The 26,715-nt window shown below is 44.4% G+C and overlaps 1 protein-coding gene across 1 annotated transcript in view; it reads left to right on the forward strand.

The window, feature by feature from the left end:
• Positions 1–26,715, forward strand: part of nlgn2a (neuroligin 2a) — a 161,265-nt gene that overhangs the window by 47,882 nt on the left and 86,668 nt on the right. Inside the window, exon 2 of the mRNA XM_062384143.1 lies at positions 12,301–13,179. Coding sequence (XP_062240127.1) covers positions 12,672–13,179 — 508 coding nt within the window. The 5' untranslated portion in view covers positions 12,301–12,671. The remainder of the gene's footprint in view (positions 1–12,300; positions 13,180–26,715) is intronic.

The following is a 26,715-nucleotide window of genomic DNA, read 5'->3' on the forward strand; positions in this document are numbered from 1 at the left end:
TTCCCCCTTGTTTTTTTTTAACCGTTTGCCGTTTGACTGAGTTGTCGCCTTATACTTAAACACTGTATGTCTCCTCACTTGCCGGTGCCATTACCTCTTTGTAAAATGGTTTCGGCTGGGAAAGAACCACCCCCCCCCCCCCCCCCCCCCCCGAGAATTCATCGCGCATTTGTCAGCCACTTTAGAAGGAGCCTTTCGAAAGGGGACAGTCTAGCCAAGGAGCCTCCCTCCACTTTGACTGACCAGCCGGCCTCTCTGCTGTGATTGGTCAACAGCCTCCAGTGCGTACAAGACGAGTCGACCTCCGCTCCTGCTCTGCCCGGCTCTGTGAGGGGGCGTGCCAGGCGAGCCGCGAGGCATTATGCAAAGGTCCATTGTGATGTCATGTTACATCACGATGCCGCAGAAATAATGGCTGGACTACTGACAAGACTCTTTGGATGTGATTTCCCTGGTGGAGACTTTGGACTTTTTAACTTTGCAGATCCTCACTTACGCAAAAAAAAAAACAATAACACAAAAAAAAGCTGGAAAATATGTCTGCTCTATGACCCTTTTACTGTATTCTCCTTAAATTGCCACCTTTTTTCAACGACCTTGCCTCATGTAGAACAGGCTGTACTCTACTGCCAGTACACCATCACCATCATGCACATCAGATCTCGCGTTGGGAGAAAAAACCAACCAGTATTTACTCTTTATTATCCTGCTGATCATGTACAGTACATTTATGAGCTCGTCTTCCTCCTCCAGCTCTCCCCCACTTGTAAAACAAACACAGCCCTACTTGATGAGCTCAGCTATAGATTAAAGCGCCGGATGAATATTCATCGCTCATATTAATAGCCAGCGGAGGGGAGGAGGGAGAGAGAAATTAGGAGGGAGATAAGGTAGAGAAAGGATCTGGAGGGGGGAGAAGAGGAGGCAGATTTCTTTCTGCTGCCGCAACTTGACAATAATAACACTGATTATGATCTGGGGATTATTCTCTTCTCACTGTGCCCTTTTTTTTTGCAATATCTATCCCATGTCCTCTCCTTGGCTTCTGCACGATGCGGCGCAAACTCTGACTCGGCACGGAATTAAATCAATTGGGGACAAAAATAGACACAGGGTGGCTGGATGAGGACAACAACAGGTACGGGGGGGAAGCAGCGAGTGCTGACGTGTCCTCTTGTTTGGGAGAGAATCATACACATCAGCTGCTCATGTGCTTTAGCGGCCATCTGTCAGGGACAACTAGATCAGGATGGCAGCTCTCCAATCCCTCCCTCTTCCTCTCTCTCACTCTCTGTGGCATTCACATTAATGGACATCACCCTCGCTCAAGGTTCATCGCTGGTCATCAGCAGTCAAACGCCACTGACTTCATTTCTCAGTGTCATATCCTTAGGTGGCCAGACTCAGTGTCCCCAATAGAGTCCTTTATATAGTCTTTAGAGTGTAGCATACGCTCATGGTACTATTTTACTGTTAGTAAGCAGGATCTTGTAAAAACTACCGGGGGAACTACTACAACACTTAGTTTCACTCTCTCTGCAGCATTTCATACAGAATCCTTGCAATCTACGGTAGTCGTGGTAGTACACATGTTTTTGCAAGATTGTTTTAGGCGCAACAGGTTCTACTTGTCAGTACGTGTGCAACTGCACGCAGCTTTAAAATGAAGCAACAGGAGAAAACGGAAAGTTAAAGATCTCTTATTTTATGATTACAAGTGTAAACAACCTATTTATTCATTATGAAACTATTGTAGGACAAATTATAACATGGCAAGCCATAGTTGTTTTTTTTTACATGGTACTTCGACTTGAATTTGTATATGTCTTGCCTGGTCTTGTTAGCTTGAAACAACTTCACCTGGACCAAGATGGTCAGTTATTATACTGAGTAGCACACATGACTTCCAAATAAGACCTTCAGCTCTCTCCAGCCTCAGTGATTCATTGTTAGTACACATAATAGTACTTTAGGGAAATGGTAGAATAGGCAAAACAATGAAGGTGTTACCATCTCTTGCATTCCTGCGTCACTTATAGAAGAACAAAAAACCCTTTAATGGAAGAGGCATCAGCATTTGAAGGAAGCAAATACCACCACCTGATCTGTACATGTCGTGCTGCACTCTACAAATACACCCAACTTTTGATTAATCTGTTGACGTCGCAATATCTGTGTGCTCTAGAGCCTTGATGGGATCTCAATCGGAAAATTGCAGGTTTATGTCACTTTACACAAGTTCCCTCACCTTCCTAATCCTCTCTGTCAATATTTAGATGGGAAGCTTTTTATCTCTATCAGTTTGCGAGTTCCTGCCTGACAGCAAACAAAATCCAAGTTCCTTTCTGCTCGCCAAGTGAGCAGCTGTAAGCTAGGACTATACAACTAAACTGCTGTTGTACAACTTTATTCAAACCTGCCCAGGAAACGTCAGGGAGCTCAGAAAGGATACGCAGCAAATGGTGTTTGACTGCAAAGACGTTTAGTGTCACTCTCTGATAGAAACCAAAGTTAATGACCTTTTTGGATTACATGCGCAAGACCTTTTTAAAAAGGCCCATTTAATCACCACTGTAAGAAACTGTTAAAAGTTTTAAAACTCTGCCCGTGTCCTCCTACACGGTGGTATATAACCTAAAGTAGTCTGATCCAAGGTCAAAACCACTTAGGAGACGGTAAAATATTTATGATATATGGAACGTGTTTAATGGCGGCGCTATCAGCAAAGTGTTATAGCCCCCAGCCCGCAACCCCCACACCCTGCTTTCACGTTCCAGTGAGCAGTGGCGGTGCCTTCCAGCATGCGGAGGAGCTCTCCCCCCCCGCCCCCCCCGGGGCAGGACCACGCAGACCTCTGCCTCTGCTGGACGGTCCCATGTGAGGGACAGATCCTGGCGAGCGGCTCAGGATCTGTCCCTCACATGCAAGGGGAGCGGGGATATTTAGAGCCGGTGATTTATAGTCGAGACGCAGGCGGAGGGGGCAGAATTGAATCGCGGCACGACGGCAGGGGGGGGAAGCTGCTCTTCGCGATTCCGTGCACGTGTGTCTGTCTTTAAATAGCAGAACGCAAGCGAGAGAAAGGCGTGTACTCTGGAGATGGAGACACTCGTTTTCCGATGTGTGAGAGGAGTTCGCCACGCGAGCCAGATTAAGTGATCGGGGCTGCGTCGGGGCCCGATGTGAACGTGTGTGGCTCTGCTGTCGGCCTGTGATTAATCTGCCACTGTCTGTCTAATTACCTGCCGTTGCCCCTGCGTGTTCCTCGGCTCTGCCGTGGACGCGTTGACCCAAACCGGAAAACTCACTGCTCCCAATGCAAATTTAAGCCCTGTAAATATTTGCTTTTAACTCCCGCTGACACATTGTTTCCAATTTTGCGCTCCGGTGGTCCGCAACCCCCAGCCCCCCCCCCCTCCTCCACACATACAGAGCACTCACTTATACCAGTGCTACCCACCGCCGACGTGTGTGTGTGTTGTCAACAGGTTTACAGACATCCTCAACACCCCCCCCCCCCCCTTCCTCTGTCTCCCCCCCTCCCTCCGCCTCTGCGTCCTCCCATTGTGTCTGTGTTGTGGCTGGAAGTCTATCAGCCCAGTCTCCTCCATTGCTCCATTGTCCGACCAGTGGGGTCTCCGGGAGGAGGTGAATCGAATCCGTGCAGCGAGGGGAAGACAATGTTCAAATGTAAAACGATAGAAAGGCTGAATGGAAAAACAGGATTTCACAAATGATTATCAAATTGTGACGTTCAAGTTTAAATACCTTGCAAAGATAAGGTGACAATATGAATCATTATTTTTACTTTAATTGAAGTTTTTACAACTAAAATGTGTTTTTCTTTCTGTGTTTAATATTTCTAAGCATCTATTCCAATTACAGAAAAGTAGTACAAATAAGAAATACATTTTCTGATATCCTACATTGTTTTTTTCATTAACAGTTTTAAGAAATATTCAAAATGCCCCCAAAAAATTGTTAAATGATAACAAATTAAATATTTAGTGTCATTTTACAGATTGTTGCTTTTCTTATATAGATCCGTTAACACTAATCCGTGTTTCTGAGCACTACCACTGCAGAGTAAATCCACACAACGATGTTGTCCTGTACGCACAGATTTCAGCTCTTTAACAACAGTGTATCGAAATGCATGGTTGCAGGTAACATGGCTATACATGTAATCTGTCTATGTATACAGGTCTTGGAGTACTTCTCTATATTCTGCTCCATTAAATCCTTTTAATTCCTCTTTATCCCCCGGAAATCCTTCACTGAAACCTTCCTGGTTGGAAAAAATATAATTCCACACTGAGAATGTCAAATATTTTACAGTTTTATAAAATTTTTAAGTTGTTTGTGGAGGTAAAGTGTATTACTCTGATGCTTTTCCATGAGTTTATCTAAAGTCAAATCAACTCCATGACCTAAAAGTGTTTATTCCATTCTGATTTTCCTAAAGAGCTAAATGTTATTTGCTTGCTCTGCTCTTTGCATGCCTTCATATTATTAACCTACCTTTCCCCTCTGGCCCGATTTTCCCTCTTTCCGACATGGAGGGAAAGATAGAGGCATGAACAATTATTAAAAAAAATAAAAAATGATTGGCAGAAGGCCCAACGAGGAGTGACCTGCCCGTCGGCTCCTTTCTATCCGGAGCCCGCACAGAGGCTGTCAGCCGGATGGCAAACATACAAACAAGCAGCCCTTTTGGGTTGAACCGCTCAGCGTGGCTTCAAAATTACTTCCACAATCAACACATCAGAGCTGCTGCCGCCACAGATTTAAACAAACACACTCTTCAAAGAGAAACACAAGTGCAAAAATGTATACACACGCAGATGGATGAGTGCGTATGGGCTCACACGAATGTATACAGACACGTGTATAATGTCCAATTTTCCCGTCTCAGCCACGAAGCATTCATTATCAAATATGAAAACAAATGAGATGTGCTGGCTGAGAGACCGTCAGGCTGTGACAGCCTTGAGAAGATAATGAGCGTGATGCAATTGTGCGCGTGGGTGCATGAGTGAGTTTGTGCTTGTCTGCACACTGACATGATAATGTACAGTATTTTCTTTATTTTTACATCTGCATAAATGTGGACTTCATTTTTTAGCCGGAACTCGCTTGTCCAGCACCTTTCACTCACTGAATTCCAGCTATTAGCCTGCACCCACCGCCATAGCAATATCAGCTTATTATCTATCATTAAGTCGAGCCCAGTGTACTGGCTGACTGACCGGCAACAAAACACTGGGAGAGAGGCGGCAAGCAATTACAGGTGAGGTCGTAGTGGCTGATTCTGCGGCTGTATTGGAGTAGAACTGGGTGGGATTGGTTTGAGTGGGATCTAGACTGTACTGGGTAAGCTCTGTGGCACAATGGCGATAGATCCGTGTCTGAGAGTCGGATCTCCAGGCTGATATGTACGCTGCAAAATAAATAAAATGGGGGGGAAAGCTTCGTTTTTCTTTGCTTCACACTGAGCTTGTGAATCCATATTCTTGGCCGACGAGTGCTGCTGTGAGAAACAAACACAACAGCCTGAAGAGCTGTTCACACCGGGGGAACACAGGGAAATGGGAAATACTCGCCTACACGTATTTCTCCTCAAGACAGCGGCAATGCAAACTTGTGACTGCTGCAACAGTTTTTGAACAGGAAGTTTCAATAGATTCCAGCTGACACTTCAGAGATAGCTAATTCAGAAGTCACCTAATGATGATGATCCTCCCCGCCTCACTTCATTAAGAGCCGATTTTCCATTTTGACAAGGTAGGCAGGAGAAGGCGAGTTTCGATGCCTCATGCAGGATCTGAAACTGGACCACAATATAGTTACAGCAGCCTGTCAGTTCTATAAGAGCCTTCATTCTTTAATGAAAGATTCAGAGATATGCTCAATGCATTTATTTCATTTTGATTTGTTCTGCAGCTCATTTGATGAGCTTTATGTTACATGAAGGCCAAAGTATAAAGTAACCTTCCTTACTCTCGTGCACTAAAAGAACATAAGCTATCCTCAACCTTTTCCCTTTTCTTTATTGATAATGATATTCCATGTGATTTTGTTCTTTAAAAGCCTTTATTTTTGAATGCACATTATTTCAATCTGAATAACTTTTCTAATACATGGAAATGTCTTATTTGAGATGTCAAAATATTTCATTTAAATTCTTTTGAAAGGAGAAATGCTCCTCCTCCACCCAATGTTTGAAGTTTTAGTCAGAACTGTTGTTGTGCTAACAATGAAATATTAATTAATCCATATTTGCTTACTATATTTTGCAATTTTACCCTCAGGTGTGCATAAACTATGGGCTATGAACGCCTTTTTAAGAATCGTGAAATTATTATCGCTATCGGCCATGTGAAGCATGTAAATATCAGGAATCTGCCTCAATAATTTATACTGCAGCCTTTCTCCTCACAGAACCCTCAGCGGGAAATCAAATATGTCCAATTCCAAAAAATGTCAAACCTCTTCTTAAAGGAACGCGAAGCACCCTGCCCAGTGTGATAATCTATGAACAATGCTTTTGTTCCAGCAGAGCGACTCACTTCCGCGAGGTTAATTATGCAGGGGTTGGGTTTGTTTGTCCACAGCTTGGAAAAAGGGAGAATCGTCTGTGGGGGACCGTCACAGCAAACAGGGGTCACCCAAACAGACGGGAGGGACACACCACCTATCGATGGGAGGACAAGACAGGAGAGCGAGTAAAGCCCCGGTGTTTCCTTACAGTAGCATTGATCAGGGAAGCTGTGTGAGGAGCTGTGTGTGTGTCGATGCTCGCTGCGAGGGCGCGCGCGGCACTTGGCAGCAATGCAATCCGACAACACAACCACCAGCTCCGACCCGAGATCAGTCTCGCGGTCGACGGTCCAAGTTAAAATGGACGATTATGAGCGTCGCAAGTTGCTGCACGGAGAATTAGATCGCGCGTCGCTTTGCAGGTGTTGTTATTATTCTCTCTTCCTGTTGTGTATGTGTGAACAATTTTCTCCCTCGTTAATTGCGACGAGTCTCGGCAGAGGTCTTATTGCGCAAATTATTCTCATTCAGTGGATCGCCGCCTCATAAGTGACACCAGACTTTGATGTAATCGCTATGGGCGGGGGGGGGGGGTTCTCAGTGCTCATGTTAAGGCAAGAATAACATAGGATTCTTCTGATTTCATGTTTTCCGCAGTGAGTGCTTCGAGGAGCATCGGGAGACTCGTGTGCTGCGAGCGAGGTTTCCTCCAGTTAGGCTGCCGTTAATCTTCCATGCGAGGGGGCCACGTCTGTGTTTGTCGAGGCTGACGTGAGATCAGTCAGGGTGATTGAAATTGGTCCTCGTCTGGGGGGAAATTAGCATCATTCCTCTCTGTTTTGTAAAGGTTGAAATGCGGCGGATCAGTCAGTTATTGGGAGTTATTTGACTCGTATCAGAAAAGGAATCCCTGCTGTACAACAACTTTACGTTTGACACTAATTTACCCTGGTTCTGATTTACACCTTAGATCCCTGCCGAGAGCTGTTATGTGGCTGTGGTTTAAAAGATGAAAAAATGAAGGAATGTAAAGTATATTCGGGCATTTCAGACAAGAAATGAAGAATAACAATAATTTAAGGTAAATTCTTTATGTCCAAAAGTTGTCGGAATGAAGGAAGAACTTATTTCTCCATGAAATGAATGTTGAACTTGGTCCTTCAAGTTTTCTCGCTCAAAACAAGTTAGTCTAGTAAAGCAAATAGAGGAAAGAATAGACAGGCAGACGAATAGATGTAAGGCAGACAGACAGCGAGACACACAGACCGATCAGAGGGTGTAAGACAGAAGAGTAAAGACAGGGAAGCGATGCCATGGAGAGAGAGTGACACACAATCAGAATGTTTTTTTTTGCAATACCCCTGCAACAGACTCCGCTGTCGTGCACGCCCACGTGTGCGTGTGTATATGACACGTTGAGTTGTGTCAGCGGGAAAACAGGGCTCCCCCGAAAGCCACAGGGGGAATTCAAACACCGGGCCCTGGCTGTTGCAGCCTTGTTAATAATAACATCTATCGGAGTTTGCTAACAGGCAGACTGTATTTCGGGTCAGCAATTGAAGCTGACAGATTTGTAGGTTGAATTAAGGTGGTTGACATTGAGATGGAGGGGAGGGGGGGGGGGGGGCTTAGATGGATAGACGAGCAGCTGAGGTTTTAGCAACCTCTAGATTCATGAAGCATGACACCGCCTCTCTGCATGCCGGCTGTTCATCGTAAGGAGACGCAATTGTCTGCTCAAAGCCCCGTTGTGTGTGCATCTGATTTGAATAATGTTAAGTCATTGAAAAACATTTTTACCACTGTTGTGCACCTTTTTTTTGTGCTCGTCCTCAACGGTGCGGAGTCACACAGTGCCCGTAGTGCGATACACTCTGCAGTAAACAGCCCGGTCGAGGATCGGAAATATAATTTGTCTTTCTTTGTCCTCAAGAGGTTTTGCCGACGGTGCACGTTCTGATGACAAATGCCAAGCGAGAAAGTGCGGCATGGTCCATACTGACGCTCTGCCACCGCGCCACCTGCCTGATGAAAACCTATTCCTTTAAATCTGTAAACCAGAAAGTGGATGCTATCTGCATTCCAAATAACCCCCCCCCCCCTACACACACACACACTGCCATGGTTGCCTCCTATATGGCGGTGTTGCCTTCCTCAGCTCCCCATCGTTCCTCCCTTTCTACCTCATCAATCACTCCAGCTCTCCCACTGCTCAAAGCAAAGCTGGACCCATTATGTCCTCCGATTGAGCCAATTAGCAATGAAACACTGAGGCGCACCCACTGAAATTCTGTTGGACCCATTCAGGCACATTTACGCCTGCTGGGGACTTGGGGGTTTTACCAGGGATCCTGGCTTGTGCGGGTCTGTCTGTAGGGTCCGAGCCAACCCAGAGAGACCGAGCGTCAGTCAATCAACTGTTTTTGGTTAGACCATATTCACAAATTGGCCTTATAGAGCTTAAAAAGGTGAGACATCCTCTGCCCTCAACCTTAGAGAGAGTCACAAGCGAGGGATTCCTCTCCCAGGAAGGACACAGGGGCATTAGATGTAAGAGAGCACATCAACCGAATAAAAACAATGTAAACATTCATGAGAAACATACGAGAGAAAAGATAAAGAGATGAAGGGAGCAGCTTCGACAACTGTTATGATAATGGTATCGCCAAGAATGGTAGGCATATTGTATGGCGAGCGATCTAGTTGTAATCGGTATCCATGATCATATGCCTCCAAGACCCACGATGTGTCCGCAGCTGCGCTTCTTAATCTTCAGCGATAAAGCACCTCTGGGAAGGGGTCACGTCAGTTACATGTAATGACGAGACATTAATGTGATGAAGAGGGAGAGGAGGAAAGAGAGGCTCCGTGTGTCATGTGTCCCCTGGCAATCCAAGCCTATAGCAGCAGGTCCAAGGCAGCTGCACCCGTTTTCTTTCCCTCCCCACTCTTTCTTCAGGCCCCGGCCCTGTAGACTCACTGCAGGGTCATTCAAGGCACGCCCGCTCCTCCACGAGAGGCTGCACGCCCCAGACGCACACACATGGGTTGCGTGGGCGGCACTACAACGTCCACGCCGAGAGGAACAAAGGCAGGCGGCGACATATTAAGGCTTAACACACTGTGCCGAGAGGAGACAATGAGCCATTTCAGACGCTAGTGCGGACATGCTCGCAATTACCGCTCTCTAAACGAAGACAAATCTGTTTTCCGCCACGCTTCTCCCTATGAGTTGGAGTATTCCCTCCCCTCAAAGAGCTTTTTTCTGGTGCCGAGGAAACTTTAGTATTACACGAGCGTATCTCCTTTATATCTTCCCCAGCGCTGCTTCTGAGACCCCTCCCCCGCTCATCAACCTATAGGCTCAAATGATGTGCCGTCTTGCCTCAGGAATCTTAACTTGCACACCTTCATATTCAAATTGCTTTAATGGCGGTGGGAGAAGGGGGTGGGGGACAACAAAAACACGGAGGCGCTTCAGTGGGTGCAGGTCACGCAATAACACGGTTAATGACGACTTTAAATGGGACAATTATAGCATGGGATAAAGGGGGAGGGAGCGTGAAAGAATTTAGAATTTTAACAATCAGATAAGAGCGGAATAGTGCACAAAAATTTCTCATTTGGATATTTGATTTCCCCCCCACGGCGCAGTCATTGTTGCTGCTCGCGTCCTGCGTCCTGTGCCCGTTACGCAACACCACCCAACAATGTTAATCTCCGCCGTGACTCCTGCATATCTGGTTCGGGGTCTGTTACACGAGGATTTGCACATTTCCGCACTAGATTACATGAATGAGCGCACAGTGCCGTGCCACTCGCTCATGTGCGGGTCAATTAAGGCTTACCGCGTGCATGTGTGTGCGTCTTTGTGCGCTGTATGTTTGCCGCAAAGTGTCCAGGGCTGTTATAAGCTGCTTACGGGCGCCCATTATTGACCCTTGACTTTACTGGGCAGTGAAAGGCTCGACCTAATCTCAATATTCTCGTCTTCATCCTCACTGCCTACTGTGCTGTGGTTCCTAAAATCGGCTCTGAAGATGTTAATAATACGATAGCAGGGCCCGTTCTACACCTGGATGTTTGTGACGGGCCTGTGGTAATGCTGGCTGCAGCTTTATTTCTGAAACTGAAAAACCGAGTGAGCTGTGATCAACCATATTCTGTTTTCTTGACCTGATTTTATTGTCACTATAGCAACCCAGCCTAACTAGTTTTATGTTTTAATAAATTGCATTTTGACTAGTACTTCAAAACGGGCACGGTATATCATGCTTTTATTTTGCAGAGAAACTGCTAAAGAGGCAGTGATGCTATGAATGTTGTAGCCAGGACGGAGATCAACACCTGCAACATCCATGGATGTCTTTCAGTCTGATATAAAGTAAAGATAAAATTATCAATAAAAACTGTAGAGCCAGTGCTCATACAAATAACATTAACATTAAATAAATTAAAATAAGTTAAATAACTGAGTTACTAAACTAATACTTAAGTGGGAATGAGTCTTGATGATAATTCAAAGTGATATGGAGTATTGCATATGATATTGAACATAATACAATGAAAAGAGCCCGTTACACATTCATTGTTATGTAAAATACAACAAAAATGGATGATATTGCACATAGTGTTCGTATTATTTTTACATGGAGAGGCGGTGGTCTAGTGGCAGAAACTTGGACTATGGGCAGAGAAGGTCTCTGGTTCGTCTCTGGTTCGACTCCACGGAGAGACAACAAAAAGACGAACCTGGATTGATCTGTCCAAAAATCCAAGAGTCTCCCTACCCTGTCTAGTGCCCCTGAGCAAGGCACCTTACTCCCCCAACATCTGCTCCCCGAGCGCCGTACATGGTCGCTCACTGCTCTGTGTGTCCTGCACCAGATGGGTCAAAAGCACAGGATAAATTTCCCTACCTGCATGAGTGTAACTTTGCATGTCTGTGCATGTGTTTGGGACTAATAAATGCATCTTAATCTTAAACATGGTTATTTTAATATTTTTATTTGTTATTATTTATTACGACGAGTATTTTAGATATTATAAATTATCAAAATGATGGCGGGCGGGTTGTTGTGCAAAGAGTGAAGTTGACACGATGAATGATTTGCAAATCTTGAAAGGGTGAAGTGTGGTTCAATTAGCGGGTCGATAAATATTGACTCATCAGCGTCAGCGCTGTGAGATGTGTGCATGTCAGGAAGGAGCCGGGAGGCAGTTTGCCAGGAGGGATTCGGTGCATGTCCTCGCGCAGGTCAGATCAAGACAAGGTGAACAAGACTGATTCGGGGGGGGTTCTCATGCATAATAGAAAGAGGAGTCATGTCGCCGTGTGCAGTCAACACGGAGCAGACATGAGCCTTCAGCAGGTGAGATCACTCACAGGAAGTCAAACGTGAGGGTTTCGTGACTCCACACGGTGCGTGGCTGCAGTTTTCCACGGTGGGATGTAATGACGTGAGGCGAAACGCATTGATCACCACAGGAAATGTTCCCCGTGTGAGGCCTATTGACTTGGTGTCATTTCATCTCCGCGGCTTTTTTCCCCTTCAGGAAATCTTTTTTCCCTCGGCAACGGTTGAAGGGAAAGTGTTGCGCTGACAACATTCAATGGAATATATTTCTGTTTCAGATAAGCTTATCTCCTATGGCCCCCCCCACTTCCCTTTGCCACCTTTTCTTGTTTTCTGTTTTCCTCTCTTTGTGTCACCGACCAATCTTTAAATCTCCTTTCCCTCTCCTTCTCTTTTTCTGCAGGATTTCAGTGGCTGTGAAGAAACCTCAAATCAAATGATCTGGACAAGAGACGACCAATAGGGATGGAACGTAACAGAGCCATGGCTGGGGAAGCGTTACGGATCGCCATCACTCAGAACCAGCACTGACCTGGCAGCCAGACCGAGGTTCCACCTCCTTCTCCAGCTCCCTGTGGACCCTGCTGTACCCCAACAACTGCTGTGTCCTTCACCTCCGCTCAGCGCTCCTGGGGATTGTACCTCCAAGAAGGCTCCTTTTTGTCTTTCAGGGCCTTGGCTGCTTCTGTTGTTTTAATCCATCTCTTCTGCTTTAACACATTGTTGGTTTTAATCCACGTTCCCTCATAGACTGGAAGCAGGTGGCTGAACAATATGAATCCAGTCATGTACTCCCTTCCACTTGCTCCAAGCAAACAAAGTCGGCGGGGTTTGTCGTCCAGGACGCGCCCCCTGACTCTTTTGACAGACTGGTGCCTGATGGGGGCGCTAGGCCTCATTCTATTCTTCAGCCTGGCCTCGAGCCAGAAGATGGACCCTTCCAAGCACCCCATAGTCACCACCAACTATGGCAAGCTCAGAGGTGTAAAGAAAGACTTGAACAATGAGATTCTAGGCCCGGTGGAGCAGTACCTGGGCGTGCCCTACGCCACGGCACCCATTGGCGACCGCCGCTTTCAGCCGCCTGAGGCGCCGGGATCCTGGCAGGAGATCCGCAACGCCACGCAGTTTGCCCCGGTGTGCCCTCAGAACGTCCAAGGGGTGCTGCCAGAGATCATGCTGCCCGTGTGGTTCACGGACAACCTGGATGTGGCAGCCGGATACATCCAGAACCAGAGCGAGGACTGCCTCTACCTCAATGTCTACGTGCCGACGGAGGACGGTGAGTGGACAGTATTAAATACAGGGATGGTGAAGGGTGGGAGTTTTAGATTCTTGATTTAGGATTAAAGTCTCTGACAGATTTCACCTCCACGAGTCAGTTGGAAATGGCCGACTGACCTTTTAACATTTCCAGCTAACTTGGTTTAAAAGGAGCAGTCCGTAAATGTCCTGTGGACGTGATGGCTACATACGTGAGGTTGATGTAAAAACACTGAGCGTCTAACCAGTTCTTAATCCATTCAGATGGCAGGAAAATCAAGAAACAACATTTTTAGAGATCTTTTGCTTCAATAGAGAAGTATGGTCCTGGCCACATTGGAGATGTGAGCGTCAAGGTACAGTTGCAATCAGAAATATTCAACCCCCCCAAAGATTTTAAGGATTTATCAATTAAAGTAGACAGAATCTTGTTCTTTGATCAAGATTCCGCTTCGGATGCCTTCTTTATGAGTTGAGTGATACAGAAAATCAACACGGAAAATGCATGATGTAGTATTTGTGTGTAGCAGTATATTTTGTTAAGATAGCCATGTCACAATTATTTAACCCTTATATAATATTGTTGTTTTTAAAGCTGTCTGACAGTTTTTTTTGTCCTAAAGTTGAGTTGAAACATTATTAAGCCTTTGGGATGCATATATAAACCCCACCCATGAAGGTATTCAAGGTGAGTTGCAATCATGGTAAAGACAAAGGAGCTTACACAAAAGCTGAGAGAGGAGATTATTTCATCACACCTGAAAGGCCCTGGGTAGAAGAAGAATTCCCCAAAAAATTATATTCCAAGAGACACAATTGGGAACATTATAAGGAAGTTTACAACTGATGGAGCAGCCTCAAGAAGAAAGCCCAGCATTTCATCAAGGACCCTCAGCAACTTAGTCAGAACAACTCAGATAAACCCCTGTGTGACTACAAGACACCTACAGGATGACCTGATGAAGGCTGGTACAAGTGCTGCAGTGGCAACTATAAGACATGCACTGAATAATAAAGGACTTAATGGCCGGCTCCAAGACGCAGTCAGCTCTTGACCACAAGCAACATCCAAAGTCGAGTAGAATATGTCAGGAGGAATTTGGATAAGCCTACAGAGTTTTGGGTGACAGTTCTATGGACTGATGAAACCAAACTGGAACTGTTTGGACGTATGGACCAGCGGTATGTCTGGCGTGTGAAAGGCCAGGCTTATGACCAGAAGAATACCATCCCCATAGTCCAGCATGGAGGTTGGTCAAAGATGATGTTGGGCTGTTTTTCTGCGGCAGGAACTAGCAACTTTTATTGTGTACATGGCATCATGGATTCACAGAAATACCAGGCCATTTTAAAGAGGAATGTGATTCCTTCTGTTGACAAATTAAACCTTGGTGATCATTGGACTTTCCAGCAAGACAATGATCCAAAGCAAAATCTCCAAGTCCACAAAAGCTTGGTTGAGAAAAAGATCCTGGAACGTCCTGGAGTTGCATTCACAGTCACCAGATTCAAATTTGATTGAAAATCTTTGGTGGGATTTAAAGAAGGCAGCTGCAGCATGGAAGCCATCAAACATCACTGATCTAGAGGCTTTTGCACTTGAAAAATGGGCAAAGATTCCAATCGAGAGGTGTAAGAAGCTTGTCCGCACATTTTTTAGAAGTTATAAAAGCTAGAGGATGCGCAACAAAGTACTGAAGCTGGGGGGTTGAATAATACTGCACATGCACATGTGTTGAAAGAGTTACATTTTTCATTTGAACTTCAAAGTTAAGTCAACTTCTGTTGTCCAAATGACTAAAATACGCATCAATAAATATTTTTTGTTGTTTGATGAGTTTTTTTTGTCATTTATTGTCATTATCTGTCATCCATATCACTATAATGTCTATTGAGGTGAGGGGGTTGAATATTTGTGATTGCAACTGTATATTAGAGCTACTCCACTTCCCTTCATGAGTTCAGCATCTTGCAAGGGTCTCGCTTATTTTCTCCATGCATGGTTCAAAGCAGAATAGACAGTCAAAAAGGGTTTTCACCAACATTTTCACAAACATCATAATCTGTCATTTTATGTGACATATATTTGCAACACTTCCTGTTCCTTCTTTCAAAGTAAAAGCACTCTAGTTTTTATCCCGACTGAATCCAGTCATCTATTTTAACGGGTTTTTCCTTATTATTTTGATTACGCCCTCCACATGCATCCATCGTGGCCCAGGCAGCTTTAGTGGAGTGTTGAACAAGTGGCAATTAAAGAAGGTAGAAAACTAATATTTCAAATTCAACCCCATTCATCTGCTTTGCCTGCATTGACTTCTAATCAAGCAGCTGCTGCTTGGAACCATTGCTGTTCATGGGAGGGATTCAGTGAACGGTGAACCACTCGTCAGCGTACGGAGCCGAGGAAATGGTCTGGAAAAACCACAGACAGTATTTCCATTCTTCTCCAGATGAATGCACTACTCTTCAACATCATACATATTGCATAGAGGCTTCTTTTGGAATGTGAATTTTAGATTTAGAATGAGTGGTGTGTACAATATGCAAATTATTCTGTGGAGTTTTTTTTTTTACAACTTCCCCTCACTGATATAAAGCAAGAAAGCAAAGGTCAACGCTGAGGCAATTTCCAGGTGTTTCAGGGCAAAAGAATATGGTGACGTTGACTTTTCTTATTTTTTTTTTTACCTTTTCCCTTCACGAACCCCCTTCTCTCTGCTCAGATCCTACTGTGGACATTTTAGTCTACCCGGCCACGATTAGGTGAGCAAATAAAAGAGAAAGAATTCCACACTTTGTCGGCAGCTGTTATATGAGAGACTTCCATCACCCTCTTCTCTCGCTCCTTCTCCCTCTCCTTGCCTGGGGTGCTGTAAGATGTGTTTCCCATTTGTCTTTTGGTTTCTACATCTCTAATATAAGCTGCTCTAAGCCGGCAGAGAAAAGGTGGGTTTCACTTTCAGAAAGAAGAACACATCCGTTTTGACGTGGGAGATGACAGGAGGTCTTAAGAAAAAAAAGATCACATCAACCATTTTGGGAAAGAAGTGTGCGTGTCTGCAATTATGTATGTTTTTCATTAATCAATGCTTTTTTATGTGATGAGGTACTGATTTCATTATTTAAACAGATCCCTCACTCTAACACTGTCTCCCTTTCAGCGATTCCCTGCCCGGACTTCTTTTCCTTTTTTTGTAAAGACCTCCACAGCTCAACATCCTCCCCTCCGCCTCTCCACTCAGACACTGCAGCCTCAGCCCTCGACACCCCATCATTGCCACTTAAAGCTCCTCGGGCACATACAAAACACAATAAGTCAGGTCCTGAGTCATTTCACACTGTCGAGCAGGTTGTTTTTTCCCTGTTCCCTGAGATGAACGACTTTGTGGAAATGCAAGTGCCATAACACAAATCCTATAAATACAAACACACATTTATTAACAGGGCTGTATGGTAACTTTTTTGCACATATCACTGGTGCTGCTTTACTGCAGGGACATTACATCAGTAAAAAATCGTAAACCTTATTCTTTCTGTTTCATATCATATGTATTTAGATTAAGATTAGATTGAGATACGTTTATTCATACCAAACACATGCACAGACATGCACAACACACCCATGCAATGGCAGGCAAATTCAACCTCTGCATTTAACCCATCTGTGTGCAGGACACACAGAGCAGTGAGCGACCATGTAAGGCGCTCGGGGAGCAGATGTTTTGGGGGAGTAAGGTGCCTTGCTCAGAGGCACTAGACAGGGTAGGGAGACTCTTGGATTTTTGGACAGATCAATCAAGGTTCGTCTTTTGTTGTCTCTCCATGGAGTTGAACCAGAGACGAACCAGAGACCTTCTCTGTCCATAGTCCAAGTTTCTGCCACTAGACCACCGCCTGAGTTTGATCTCATGACTGTGAGATGATCAAAAACAATGTTCAAAGGGGTAAAATAGACTTGATTTAACTCCTTATCGCACTTTAATGGACATGGAATGCTCTACAATCCATAAAACGGCAGTCTGATCACCAACACAGGTGACTAAGAAGGAACGAGTCTCTGTTAAAAAGAAAGCCTAGAGTGGTTTTACTTCAGATCAAGGCTTTAAATGTTTTACGTCCGAGACAGCAGAGTTCATGATAAGTCAAGAGAACTGTATAAATGTAAATATAGCTCTCTCAGAAAAAAAACCCTTTGATTTGATAAAGCTTCTTTTTCCGTCCATTTACCAAATTGTAATGTCAAAGCTATATAGCGACCTAGCTCGACCTGTCGTTGTGGGATTTAGTGTTTCTACGCAGAAAGGGGAATTGGTTTTATATAGTCCACACACATAAGTGACCGTGTTCCAGACACACACACACACATACACCAATGGTAAATTTGATCATTGCGCAGACAGTCTTTTTTGTAGCCCTTGCAAAGTATATTGCACACTATATAGCCCTAGTGAATTAAAAAAGATGACATTGAAAATATCTATCACCAGATACAGAAAGAAATGCTTTGGTTTATTGAGGGGGGGGTGGGGGTGGAGCAGGCAACATATGAACTCCTTTCATTTCTCATCCTTCATCGTCATTGCTGGCACATTTATGGTGATCAAGTCAGGCATGACATTGCTAACCTCAGCATTCCCTCATGCAGCCCTGGGGTTGTCTGCGTCTTGTGCTCCTCCTTCCTTCCTCCTCCGCTTCTCCTCCTCTCCACCCCCAATTTTTTTGGAGGGGGTAATCAGGAGAGAAGAGGAGAGGGGACCACGGGATCAGACAACTGCCACCATGTCCGTGGGGACTATATGAGCTCAACTCGCTGTCACACACCACAAAGTTGAATATGCTCCCATAACCACACATAAACACACAGATTCTCTCCCATTTCCGTTTGCCGTGCCGCCCATCTCCTCTCACTTCTGCTCTTCTCATGTATTAAAACATGAAAGCTGCATCTGTCAGAATCTCCCGAGTTCTTTTAGCTCATGTTCATTCGGTGGAGCAGCCGTGAGGAGTATCATCAAAAATAGAACCCCTCGTAAGTGGATTAATCTCACAGAACTACTTCTTAATGCTGTCGTCAGTGCGAATCTAAGAAAGTGGGGCACTGAAGACGTGAATGTGTGTGTTTGTTCATAGATAAACAAATATACATACTCACGGCTCCTATTTTTAAATGCTTAGGAAGACGAGAGGCTCGTCCACGTTTTGTCATTTTTAGTTCCATGGCACACATGACTAAGCATGTTTGTGAGTTTGTAATGAATTAGGAACAGACGTATGTAATCATCTCACAGTAATAAAACGACATCACACTTGTTACGCTCTCATAAACAGGAGCTTAATCTAATGTGGAAACTATGATTTCTTGTTTTTTTTTTTAAGGGGAATTTACCTCTTCCAGTATTTGAATATTTCAGAGCCTCGTTCCTCATCACACTCTCTGCACATCGTGACCAATCCTAGACCGTCCTGTGAAAAACGATCCCATAGGTCGCCTGGTCGCCGGTTTATTATGACCCATACTTATGTTTTATTGTGAGGTGACCTCTAGTAGGTGTCGTGATTAAGAAAAAGAGGAAGTAGAGGAGGTTAAGAGGGGGGGGGGCGTGGTGGGTGGACGGATGTAGATGACAAAACATGTCCTGTTATTCTTAACAGTGTATGTGCATCACTGTAACCACGGCGAGAGAGAGGACAGAAGGGGGGTATTGTTACATAACTGTGGGTCATATCAGAGGGTTTGGACAAATAAATAATAAATAAATAAATAAACTGAGTGAGAGTCAGAAGGTCACCATCACATAAACTTTAAGATAGATAGATAGATAGATGGATACTTTATTAATCCCGAGGGAAATTCAGATCATCCAGTAGCTTGTACACTTAACACATCACTGACATATTCACATAAATCACATATATCACATACGGAGAGCATATATACAGATACAGGTATGGAATGCAATGATGTGATTGTGTCAGTGTCCAGTATTTAAAGTGATTTTGTGCTGGAGTGGTTAATATAACAAAATATAAACTGTATATATATATTATAAAAACAGCAGAAATATATATATATATATATATATATATAAATATATAGGAATATCAATCAATCCATCAATCAAATTTTACCTGAATAGCCCATATTCACAAGTTACAATTCTTCTCATGGGCTATAACAGGTCGTGACACCCTCTGTCCTTAACCCTCAACAAGAGTAAGGAAAAACCACGAAATAACCCTTTAACAGGTAAAAATATAGCCAGCTTGCACTCTTTTTTATAAAATACCCTATAGCTGGTTAGTCCCATACCAAATACAAGCAAGGAGGGAGGGGGAGGGGGGGGGGGCTCCACTGGTTCCCTCGGAGTTGACATGCCATAAATCTTGGCGAGAGGTTTTCATGTGGCTCCTGCAGAGTCACGCTGGATCGATGGCTAGAGGAAGGGAGGAATGGGCTGGCCTCCGCTGCTGCCGCCGCCGGGCCCTCAGACACACAGCATTATTCTCTCAGCAGCTGTTAACACAGCCCCGAGTCGTCATGGTGAATGAGTTGGGGTAGCTGGACTCCACAGCCCATAAATGGGAACTCGCTGTCAATGTTTCCCCCCTGCACACTCAGAAGCCGTACTGTTGATGTGATGAAGAAACCATTGGTGTGATGTGAGCAGAAGAATGGTTGTCGTGAGGAAGGCGACACCTGCTGATGCATCTCCACCGACCGTGCAGCATCCGCACCGGAAACTGAAACAAGCCCATTCAAGGCAGACGACCTGAAACAGTCCACCCGACAACAGGAGCACCCACCGCCGAATCAATGGCAACCTGAAAAAGATGGTATACCTTCGCTGAACCTAGACTGTGGAAATAAAATGCACATTTATCGCTATTTTCATCAACCTTTTTAAAATATTACATTTTCCGCCAAGAATAACGTCTCCTCCACTTTGCTCGGGAATGCAGCTGCAGGGATTTGCACACAGCTCACCGGTTGTTTGTGATACTAGACATTTGTGAGGTTATGCATGGGAATTTGTGCATAACTTTTCCAAAGATAGTTTATGAGCATAGGTGCCTGATAACAGAACCTCTGCACCTACTGGTCTCCATGAGCAATTAAATAAATGGGTGATATCATCCAACTGGTAGATTTGGTCGACCCTTACTAGTTTAAATATATAGGACCGATGTGAATTGCAGGTGAAATTCTACGTTTTCCTTATTTTACTTCATTTTTCTATCTCAAACCTCTTCTCACCCTTGTGACCCCATTATGATCAGTTTAGGGCTGTTGCCCTTCAGGTACTTTCTGCCCAGCCATTGTACAGAACCAATAAGCATGTTCCTCTTCAGACAAGGGTTCAGCAATCAAACAAGCAAGGGTCTTGAATAAACTGGGACATACACCCATGATGTTGAAAGAACTTTATTGGTGGTAGGCCGGGGTTTCGCCCTGGTAAGCTGTTACAAAGTGCCTTTTAAGCTGCTAGTTCTTCCCAATTAATCCTGTTCTAGAAGGGTATACATCGGTTTTGCAAGATAATCCTCGGGGATTTGAACCGCTAACCTCAGCGTTGTCAGCGCTGTGCTTCTTGGGCTGAGCCTCAGGGTGCCTCATACATTATTCCATCCAATACTTCATCCATCTCCATGCATCAGGCTCAAGCTCCCACGTCTCCCCTCTGTTCTGCAACATTTCAATTTTGTGAGCAGATGCATCAGGAGGGGTTCGATACTAACACGATTCTGCACGCGGCGGCCGAGGGCTGCGCTGCGGCTTCGCCAAAGGGCTAGAGATGAATGAATCGAAAAAAAGTGATAAAAACAAACAGATAAATCATAGAGGGAGAGAGAGAGAGAGAGAGAGAGAGAGAGAGAGAGGCGCTGGCATGCAGCAGGGGAAATGTATATTGCTTCTGATGCCAGAAAGAAACCTTGATTATCCTCTTTATGTCGTCTCTCTTTCCTGCCAGCCCCAGCTGATACCCTATGAGGAACAAAAAATGGATGATGGCGCTGAAAATACTGTAGATCACCATCTTTCTGCAGGCACAAGACAATCCACTCCCCCCCACAATGAACAAATGCTGTTACATACACTGTGGTAGCTCCCAGGGGACTCGTGAAATATCCACTGTCTTTGTCCCTGCCTCACACACACACCCTTTATCTCACACCCCAAATTCTTCTGTGATGTGAGCATGCTTGCCAGAGCTGAAGGAATCCAAAAAGACAAGGACACAGCTAGAAGCAGAAAGTTGGACTTGAAACTCAGCATCTCCAGATAGTGTCATTTCAGGGAAGACGGAAGTCAGAGCAAAAGGCCCCATCCAGCCTGTGGTCCAGCCCTTACAAACAAACTCCGGGAGTCCATCTTTGTTTTTTTTCTCTCATGTTTCCCCTCGCCCCGTCTCCCTCTCCTCCATCTGCTGAAGCACAGAGGAGCAGACGGAGACTGACCTGCCTGGTCAAAGGCTTTGTCTTACTCTGGGAGGCCATTAGGGTGAAAGCAGAATCATATCAGCCTGTTTAGGACACTGAGAGACAAGGATACAACCGTACCACAGGAGTGTCTACGACTTCAAACAAAAGGACTATAGGATGATCGGACTTTTCACCCAAAAGATGATATGGACTCGGTCACGTTCTTTTGCGATTACATATGACTGAAACCAGATGTGAAGTTTGGATACTTTGCCACTTGACGGCTTCAGTTGCTAGCAACCTTCATTTTCATTTTTTGAGCAAGTCAACTGTGCACATTGAAGCCTCCAGTCTTACCAGTCGCTCTTACTGCAGTGTGCACTCTGAGAGGTGTGTGGCTTAAATAAACTCGTCTGAAGAGTGAAATAAGGTGTTGTGATCTAAGATGTGCCGAAGCTGAAAGCCATTGATTTTGTCTACCTGGTTGGGCTCGCCCAGGTACCGCCAGTGTGTGCAAACCACCGTGAACAGAGCTGAGCTGCAACGCTGATTAAAAACCCTGACAGGTCAAGATTCTGCGGAAAAATTACAAGTCTGAAATCCACTCTTGTGCGACCCATAGAGAACGGGGGGGGGGGGGGGGGCACTGGAACCCTATGTTATTAGATTGTGACCTTGCATGTTGTCCCCACAGGTATGAGCTACACTCTCTATATATTGTAAAGCCTTATCACACCTCTGCTTGAAATCTCCTGAAACAACGCGCAGCAAACTGACTCTCCTTGTTATGAAACACCACGGAACAGTCTAAAAATACCCATTGCTTCCATGTGTCATCACTAATTACTTGCTCTTTTATTAGAGGCTCAACTGTGAACGTGAGGGAGCTACCGTAGACTTGCCGTGCTAGAACACACCACTCGATGTGGTTCATGATGGGATTGATTTGTTTTATGGTGACTCACGACGGTAACATCAAGTAAATCCCGATAAATAGTGATCGTATCTCATTGTGATCGAAGTATGTTCTTATTCATATGGTTGCACTGTAAAATAAATTAAAGGAAAGGATGGCAAAACGTGGTTTTATGGAACTGCTAGATTGAATCAGGAGGATTTTGTGATGATGCTAACAGTTAGATATCTGCAAACCAGTCCCACCCAATGGTTAAGGCTATAGGTGCCATTAATGTGGGAAACATTACCCTAAAAACTGCTTTCAAAGCTTTAACAAGGACTGTAAATGAACACTTTGGAAACGCCAATGCCTATAAACTGGTTGCAGCTGAGCACGACAAAATAACCCCCCACCCTTGTCCAATAATACAGGCGAACATGAACACAGGGTCAGGCTCAATGAATGAAGTGGAAAGACATAGCATTCCAGTTGGATTCTTGGGTCATTGTGTCGCAACCGAATATTTTACAGGTTAAAAATAACAAACTGGTTCTATGACACGGGGTTATTAGCCCCCAAAAATCCCAACAAATTTTGTTTAAAAATTCATGTTTAAAAATAAATTCACAGTTTGAATTCCTTGTATCTTGTCACCCCCTATTGATACACTTCTAATCTCTGAGTATTTAACTTTTTTTCTAACAATTTCAACTTGAACTGGTGAACTGGCAGAGTAGCATTATTACTGATAGTCCTCGGCAGCCTTTGTGTAGCCACTGTATATGTGCATGTGGTCTCATTTACGAATGTGAAGGACTGACAGGTTGTTTTAGTATAATGTCATTGTTTGGTTGACAATCCATTTATTTGCGGACTGCGTACATAAATAAACTTGAAAATAGACATTCAAATCAGGAAAGCCAATATATATTACTACTATTGGTGAGTAAGAATAGGGAAGTCGGGCTGTTATGGCGATCGGCAGGGTTAAACAGTAATGTATGATGTATAACTGACTAATAATCAGATTCCATGCACCCCCTCGGAACTGATGAAGTGTCCTGGATGAGCGGCAAAACCATCAAACCCAGTAGCCTTTGATGTTTTACCTCTAGATATACTCCTGGCCATCAATTTCATGCTTGATTCTTTTTTCTTACACATTCAGTCGGTAAAGATTCCCTGGTGGTTCCCAGGCAGGACAAAGCTCCATGAATGTTTGATATCCGCACGAAAAAGAATCTGGGCGGTAACATCACCTCTTTCAGCACCGACCTACAATATCCAATTTGAGAGGAGCAGAGAGCTAAGCTGGCAGAGCTTGTGGGTTTGATGGACTGTTGAATTGGTTGAAAGGTTATCAGAAATGTGTCCAGAACTATTGAGTCTAACATGTCGTACAAGACAAAGCTGTACAGACAAAGAGGAGACGCCACATCGGGTGTCTGGAAGGGAGTGAGTGAGGAGAGGAGGACTGCGCCATGTCAAGAATAAATCATCTCAATATTTTGTGGTGTGAGCTGGACTGTTATTTTCCAACCTTACTGGATGTGTTGGGATGCAAAAGCAGATCATCTCTGGAATTCCCTCCAGTACGCGCGGAGCGCCGTCCAGTTTTATTATTGGCTTCTGGACAAAGGCAATGCTTTGGCAGTTCACCAGTGATTCATTTGTTGTCCAGTTGAGTGATATCCTGAAACGTAGAGAAAAGTAGAGAGTATCTGTGCACGGTGATCGTAGCTTTCAAACTAAATTTAACTAAAACACATCTCTGATAACAGACAATATGCTGCGAATAGTCGCACAATTGGTTAAATGATAATGTCTAATCTAAGTCAACGCCACTTGGCCTATATTGGCCAAACAGATTATAAAAATGTCAAAATCTGCCTAAACCCAGCCAATTTCACTTTGAAGAAGTTATTCCTCATCCTTCCTTCCAGTATTTGGCCCATCATCCTGGCCATCAATTTTTTCAAACTTTTGAAAACCGGGCGCTAAGCCCTAACCCCGTCTGCACCCGTCAATATTCCTGTTTTTGCTCTGGACATTTTATGCAAATTACTTTACTGTGATAATGTGACCAGTTTCCCAGATTAAAATTTGCAATTTTACACTTCGCTGATTAAATAGGATACAGCTGAGTTTGGTTTGGTTAAATTGAAATGTTTTCACTGAAAATTTGCCACTTTTACAGTGAACAGTTTTGTGACGAGACTTGGAAACTACTGTTGGAACACTTCCTAGCTTTCTCAGACGGGAATAATGCAAAAGAAAAGAAACTCATGGTGGTGTGGACTAAATGATCAGTCCTGATTTTAAACAGTCAAGTCACAGTTGCGCATGTGTAATATCTGCATTGTGCAGATTTGACAATAACGATACAAAGTATTTTCAAAATTCGCTCAGTAGCTGTACTTTTTGTGGTTGCAAGCAAATGCAGCGGTTTCCCTAATGTGATTACGTGACTGAGACGGAGTCCACCGCCAGATTATGATATTGATCGCATTAAGAAACCTTGCGGCTCGCCCCTGGAGCAACAGTGCAGTCGGGGACAGACGCTGAAATGGAGGGAGGATGAGACCCAGGGATGGAGGGAATTTCGAGCAGTGCAGAATTTAGATAGAAAAGAGACAAGACGGCGGAAAGTGGGGCGGAGGGGTTGCCTTGGCAACCAAGCGCCACTTCCTGTATCCTCCTGTCAGGGAACGCATCAAAGGCCGCTTGCATTTTGCCTTTCCACTAGACTCTGAATGAAAGAATTAGCAAGGGCTCAGTTCCAGCTATTTTTAGCCTGTGTGCCAGAGAGATGGAAAGAATGAGAGGGAAGTTGGGGAGGGTGCGTATGTGTGTGTGTGCATGTGTGGTTAGGCTTTAGTGTCCTATGGGTGTGCGTGCAACATCACATGACCCTAATAAAATCTGCAGTGTGTTTTAACCCATTTGTTGCGTTCACATCTGTTTGTTTGTTCTTCTCATTCAGCTCCTATTATATCTCTATTCTTCCAGCATTTCCAATCTTTTCAACCCTTCACAATCCATCCATTTTCTGTTGTCCCGTCCTCCTTTCTTTTTCTCTTAAGCAAACCCCCCACCTCCTGCCCCAAATTCTCACAGCTTTCCAGTCATCACCGTATGCGTTGGATGAGCAATGGAGGCAGAAGAAGTATTTAGCTGTAGACAGCCCATTTAAATGCTCTTAGCCTCAGGAGAGTGAATTGACTTTACAACAGTACTTAAATAATAAGCTCTCAGGCTTTGGCTATTCGTGTTCTTTTTGGCTTGGCTTCCTCCATGCAGCGTTCCAGCGCTATCTGGGATATGATCTGATTTAACTCTGGGATTGATGGAGTACGTCTAATTGGATTCGATGCAACCCGTCCTATCAATTAGGCATTCCACATAAAATAAGCTTCTGTCCACCGATGGGACAGCGGTTTGTCTTTGGCCCAAGTTTCTGACACAACCATCTCCTGAACTCTCTGTCCCAGTTCCCTATTTAAAGTGTGAAGGTATTGACCCATAGTGTTGAATGCATATTTAAATACATTCTTTTGCTGGTTGCACAAGCAAAACTTATTTTCTACATAGAGATTTTGACTATTAGCCATAATATTGTCACTTTATCATCCAAGGTAGCCTTACCACGAGCTACAAGATTATTAAACTAGTCGTATACTCCTGTAGATGCCGTAGTTTTGTCTGATATCAACTGTGTTTTATTTGCAATGTCAATGAGAAGTACTACACTTCCTACGATCCTCAGGTGTAATAGCGATGTATCTGAATGGTGGAGCTTGCTGTTATCATGGATTTGGTTACCACAACTGCAAAAAATCATTTTATTCCTTTCCTCTCGTAGCTGGTCTGCCTCGTTCCAGGCTTGAAACTTTATTAGAAGGATTTTCTGAAACAATGAATGGAAACTGTCTATTTGGATAAGGTCATTTCTCACCTTTCGATCGGTATACTGGTTTTGCCTTTCTACGGCTTCCACTATCAAAAAGGAGTCATTTTTGTGATATAGTGTAAACAGGGATTGGACAGGGTGTATTTGCTTAAATGTATCCCCCGGTTTATTGATACTATTCCACTGCTGAGCTGCTGAGTCGGCAGCACGGCCGGTCGCCCTGTCGCCGTGTCGTTGGCGAGAGCAACAGCAGTTGAAAATTACAGAGCAGTGCTGTGAAATGGAGATAAGCTCAGGTATAGAAACTGGGTGGTGCTGTGTTG

Source organism: Platichthys flesus, chromosome 24, assembly GCF_949316205.1.
Source record: "Platichthys flesus chromosome 24, fPlaFle2.1, whole genome shotgun sequence".
Classification (NCBI taxonomy): domain Eukaryota; kingdom Metazoa; phylum Chordata; class Actinopteri; order Pleuronectiformes; family Pleuronectidae; genus Platichthys; species Platichthys flesus.